The sequence below is a fragment of the Lolium rigidum genome, chromosome 6 (genome assembly GCF_022539505.1).
Source record: "Lolium rigidum isolate FL_2022 chromosome 6, APGP_CSIRO_Lrig_0.1, whole genome shotgun sequence".
Taxonomy (NCBI): domain Eukaryota; kingdom Viridiplantae; phylum Streptophyta; class Magnoliopsida; order Poales; family Poaceae; genus Lolium; species Lolium rigidum.
In genome coordinates, this window is record NC_061513.1 from 126,630,347 (window position 1) to 126,636,217 (window position 5,871).

The 5,871-nt window shown below is 49.8% G+C and overlaps 1 protein-coding gene across 1 annotated transcript; it reads left to right on the forward strand.

Annotated features, from left to right (window-relative positions):
• Positions 1 to 1,120: 1,120 nt before the first annotated feature.
• On the forward strand, positions 1,121 to 4,620 carry LOC124668706 (probable L-type lectin-domain containing receptor kinase S.5). The gene is made up of 2 exons (XM_047205791.1): positions 1,121 to 2,496; positions 3,501 to 4,620. Exons 1-2 carry the CDS (start codon positions 1,155 to 1,157, stop codon positions 4,370 to 4,372), a joined length of 2,214 nt encoding a protein of 737 aa, XP_047061747.1. The 5' UTR covers positions 1,121 to 1,154; the 3' UTR covers positions 4,373 to 4,620.
• Positions 4,621 to 5,871: the final 1,251 nt, after the last annotated feature.

A 5,871-nucleotide genomic window follows, 5' to 3' on the forward strand; every position in this document is an offset into this window, starting at 1 on the left:
GCACTTGTGCACATGTGCCAGAGACACTTTTTGAGTGAGTAGTACTATGGTAGATCTAGTTCTACTAGGTATTTTATTCGAAAAGGTGACGATACCCCGCCCTCTACACAACGTCGATCGATGTTGCAACCTTTTAGTGCCTTATTAACATTCAAGTCTTACAAAGATTATATCATGCATCACACATGGTCCATACATGTATCAACCATCTGAACAAAAGAAAACATGTCATGGCACTACGTCAACATGTTATTCTATGATTAAAACGCCAAGTGCACTGGTGTACATATTCCGAGCAACCATCTTCAGCCGGTTGCACACAATAGTCAAATGCATCGGCTCCTCCCTTGGTGGTTAGTAGGATCATATGGATCTAATACGTAGGGCTAGCGGTATAACCTGCACAAATAAATTTATGTTTGTATTGTTATAAAATACAATCGTTCCATATATATGGCCTAAAGTAAAGCACAACACCAACACAAATTTATTTTTTCGCGGCCATTGCCAACCAATTTTAAAGCAGGTTTGTAAAGTTAATAAAAGAGATTCATATTGAAAGTCATATGTACAATACGCCAAACCATCTTTGCTACGGACATGATATGAATAAATCTTGAGAAAAAAGTTCTACTAAAGTTACTCCCTGTGTCCAAAAAAGAATGCCGCAGATTTATCTAAATTCGAGAAAAATGTAGTGAACTTGCTACTTCTATTCATTGGCCAAGCTTGAACTTTTGAATGATGAAAAACTAGTGAACTGTAAGCTTGCTTCCTCCATCAGTTGGCCAAGCTTAAACTTTTGAATGATCAATATCCTAAGACTGATCATCATGCGAGGTTATAATTGAAAGAATGACTCAGAAAACGAAGAAAGCCAGCACCTTCCCACCTGCTTCTCTGATCTGTTCTCCAGGCAATGCGACACTAGTGTGAACGTGGCTTTGCAACTGCAAGAACCCTTTTTTCCTTTCTCTCTGTCCCACTTTTGCATTTCTTTCATCTAAACCCGTGGGCGGCAGAATCTCGCAGTCGCAGGAGAGGAAAGCCGGTGGAGATAAGGAGCCGGCAGCGCACGGCGTCCAGTCCCGTACACGGACGCCAACAGTTTGAAGGTCGTCTCGGCCTCCCTCTTGTCTCGCCAAGCGCCATTAATGGCCGTACATTTCATCCTACTCTGCTTCCTCTTCTTGGTCACCCCTGCCTCCTCCGCCTCGACCACTTCACTCGCCACCAACGCCACCGCCAATGGCTCGCCGGCTCGCCAAGCTGCAGGAAGCGGAAACGTGACCACGTTCAGCTTCTCGGGCTTCCACCCCGACCTCCGCGGCGCCAACCTGACGGTGGTCGGCGACGCCAGCATCAACCAGGGCGCGCTCCAGATCACGCCGGACACGGGCAACAACGCCGCCAACTTCCTCGCCAACAAGTCCGGCCGCGTCCTCTACTCCGACCCCTTCCGGCTCTGGCGCGCCGAGAAGGGCGCCGGCGCCAAGAAGGTCGCGTCCTTCAGCGCCGTCTTCACCGTCAACGTGTACCGCTTCAATGGCACGGAGCCGGCGGAGGGGTTCGCGTTCCTCATCGCGCCGTCCGCGGACGCGCCGCCCCCCGGCAGCTACGGCGGGTTCCTCGGCCTCACCAATGCGGCCACCGACGGCAACGGCGCGAACCAGGTCGTCGCCGTGGAGCTGGACACCGAGAAGCAGCCGTACGACCAGGACGACAACCACATCGGCCTCAACGTCAACAGCGTCGTCTCCGTCGCCAACGCCTCGCTCACGCCCCTGGGCATCGAGATCTCTCCGATCGGGACCGCCAAGTACAACCTCTGGATCGACTACGACGGCGCCGCGCGCCGCATCGCCGTGTACATGGCCGACGTCTCGAAGCCGAAGCCCGCGTCGCCGGTGCTCGCCTCGGCGCTGGATCTCGGCGCCACCGTGGCCGAGAAGTCCTACTTCGGGTTCGCCGCCTCCACGGGGCGCAAGTACCAGCTCAACTGCGTCCTGGCGTGGAACATGACGGTGGAGAACATACCCTGGGACGAGCCCGGCAAGTCCAAGAGCGGCCTGGTGCTGGGGCTCGCCGTCGGGGTGCCCGTGGCGGTCTTCGCGCTGGCCGTGGCCGCCGCATTGGGGTACTTCCTGTGCGTGGTGAAGCGGCGGAAGGTGGACCGCGACGAAGGCGGCAGCGGCAGCGTCATCACCGGGACGATGATCCGGAGCCTCGCCGGCGGGCCAAGGGAGTTCGACTACCGGGAGCTGCGGAAGGCGACCAACAACTTCGACGAGAGGATGAAGCTCGGGCAGGGCGGGTACGGGGTGGTGTACCGCGGCGTGGTGGTGGAGGACCACAACAACCCGGCCGCCGCCGGGACGACGGTGGAGGTGGCGGTGAAGAAGTTCTCGCGGGCGAGCACGCAGGGGCAGAACGACTTCCTCTCCGAGCTCAGCATCATCAACAGGCTCCGCCACAAGCACCTCGTCCGACTCGTCGGTAAGCCACCCTTCCTCGGTTCCTCCCTCCTCCGCCTCCGGCAGCCACCGCCGCCGTGCGGTTAAACTATCTCTTGATTTGTTTATTCGTTTGTACTTAGGGCTCCTTTGATTCAAAGGATTTGCATAGGAATTGTGTAGGATTTGGTTCCTATGGGAAAATTTCCTATACATGTTGTTTGATTCATAGGAACATAGCCTATAGGAAAAATTCCTATAGGAATCTTGTAGTGTAATTCCTATAGGAAAAAGCATTAGCTCATACCTCATGGAAAAATTCCTTTGCTACAATCAAACAAACTTCATCTTCCTATAGGATTCAAGTAGACATGTCATTCCAATCCTATACCTTTCCTATTCCTATGTTTTTCCTATCCTTCAAATCAAAGGAGCCCTTAGTTTGTTCCGATCCAACATGTGATTCATGCACATGGGGTGTCTATGTTAAGTGTTAAACAAAGGCCCATTTGAACGCAATTTGGTTGGTTTCCTAGGAGAGAGATGCATGTGCACCGGCATAAAAATGATTTGACCCTTCACTTTACAGCATCAATGTGCTCACGCGCGTCAAAGTTGGACCACCAAAAGTTGGACAGCATCAATGTGTTCATGTGTCTATAATTCTGCTTAATTAAGAATGTCATTTGCCTTCCTGTAAAGAAGATAGCATCAATGTGTTCATGTGTTTAGTAACAAGCAATCACAGCGCGACCATCATGACATGCTAACCTTTTCTTCAGTAAGCAACAAACAATTTTTCTATAGAGTAAGACCAGGTTATGAAATCAAAATTGCGAGTTCATATGCAGTAATACAATCTTCTTCTGAGTTGTGGCATTTGTAATGCAGATTGAAAGATAGTTAGATTAGATTACAATTGTACTGAAGTAGCGCATTTTGTGCAAGATTATAACTGTACCGCGCACGACCTTCAGACTTGTACCGAGTGTGAAAAATCGGAGATGCAGAGTAGTACTAACTTACATGACTGAATGTCCGGTGCAGGGTGGAGCCACGACGACGGGGAGCTGCTGCTGGTGTACGAGTACATGCCGAACGGCAGCCTGGACCAGCACCTGTTCAGCTCGGCGGCGGGGTCGCGGCAGCGGCAGCCACTCGGGTGGGAGCTCCGGTACAGCATCGTCCAGGGCGTGGCGTCGGCGCTGCACTACCTGCACGACCAGTACGATCAGCGCGTGGTGCACCGCGACCTCAAGGCCTCCAACATCATGCTCGACGCCGCCTTCACCGCGCGCCTCGGCGACTTCGGCCTCGCCCGCGCCATCGAGACGGACAAGACCTCCTACATGGAGGAGGTCGCCGGCGGCGTCCACGGCACCGTCGGCTACATCGCGCCCGAGTGCTTCCACACCGAGAAGGCCACACGCGAGTCCGACGTCTACGCCTTCGGCGCCGTCATCCTCGAGACCGTCTGCGGCCGCCGCCCGCGCTGCGACATCGACGGCTTCCACTTCCTCGTCGACTGGGTGTGGCGCCTCCACCGCGACGGCCGCGCGCTCGAGGCCGTCGACCCCAGCCTCGACGGCGCGTACGACGAGGACGACGCCGAGCGGCTGCTCATGCTGGGACTGGCGTGCAGCCACCCGACCCCAGCCGAGAGGCCCAAGGCGCAGGCCATCTCGCAGATCCTGCTGCGAGCCATGCCGACTCCACATGTGCCGCCGTTCAAGCCTTCTTTTGTGTGGCCGGCGACGGACGGGGGATTCGACACAATGTCGACGACGGCAGGGACGACGTCCAGCCAGGTCAGCACGGTCATGACATCATCGTCCGCCGGGAGCGGCAACTTCATGAGAGGGAGCCAGAGCCACGCGCCGCCGGCGCCGGAGCAAGACACCTCCGGTTCGTTGGTTTGAAACAGACCGGATTGTCATTGCCACCGTGGAGTCTAATTGTCTAAACCGAAGTCTCCAACGTGGAATGGAATCGATATCAAGAAAATTGTAAAACATCAGGCAATTTCTCTCCTGTGCTTTTTTCGACAGTGTTGATCTCACTGTCTAAACCGGAGTCTCCACGATAGCATCAGGCTTAAACGGAAAAGGGAAGAATGGCACGATGCATTTGGTTCGTGCGGTAACATTTTTTCTAACGCTTTCTACCTTTTCTACATTCTTTATGTGTAATTATTATTGGGGAGTATATCTATCTAAATAGAATTGAATGTTGTTTCTCTAACGGTTATTTATTGATTGATTACTCAGTGCTGAAAAATTCCAGTTGCAACCCATCAATTCACTTACTCCACCATTAGCACTAATTATAAAGCAAATCTAACAATCAGGATGTGTTTTTCCTAATTGCAACCTCATTTGTAACTGAATTTTTTTACTTGCAACACAATTTGCATCTAAAAAGTTTAGTTGCAACCCAACTTGCATCACAATTGTATAAATCACTATGCAAATTTGATGGTGTTTGACTCGACTGAGAACTAACTTAATTTTTTTCCTATGGTTTTCTTCTATCATCCCTCTGAATCAAACATGTGAACAATAGTAGTTTTGGAAAATTTCCTAATCCTTCGCGTTTTCTCCATTGTTCCTTTAAATCAAAGAAGCCCTAAAATTTGTAGGAAAAAAATATTAGGTTATACCTAATAAAATTGTTTGCTACAACTAAACAACTTCATCTTCCCATAGGATTCAAGTAAACATAATATATTAATTTTTTTCTATTCGTATGATTTTCTTATCTTATAAATCAAAGGAGCTCTTAATGTTAAGCGACTTCGTCGTCGAGACATGAGACAAAGGGTTTCCATGTCATGTAAGAGCTGCTCCAAGTTCAACCGATCGCAGCTGGTCGGGGAAAGCACCAAGATTTAGTGCATTCCAAAAAAGCAAGCTACAACAACAAAAGTAATTTAATCCAAAACACGAGAAAACACAAGCTACAATAGCAAAAACAAGCCAATGAAAGACATGGTGAGTATAATGATTGGTTGATTTCAAAACATATAGTGCTATACAACTTACATAACTGCACAAAATATACCGAGTTGATTTAGTAATTATTTTGGAAAAGTTTTTTACCAAAATAATTGATAGAGTTGTCGCCATGTTCATTGGCACATCACCTAGCTTCTTATGCACACAATTCATATGTTTATTAAAACACGGTACAAACATATACTTATAAGGTCACTGCTTTTTCGATCCATATTGAGAAATCAAAATATCCCTAACAAAAATATTACTGCTTTGTATATAAGTAAATTCTTCCTTCTACCCCTCTGCTCACATCGTTGCTCCCCATCTGACTCTAGCGTGCCGCTGCCATTGCTTTGTCCCGTCAGTGTGATAAACAACCACTATCCTCCATCGTTGATCGACCCCTTTTAGCAAACATTCAC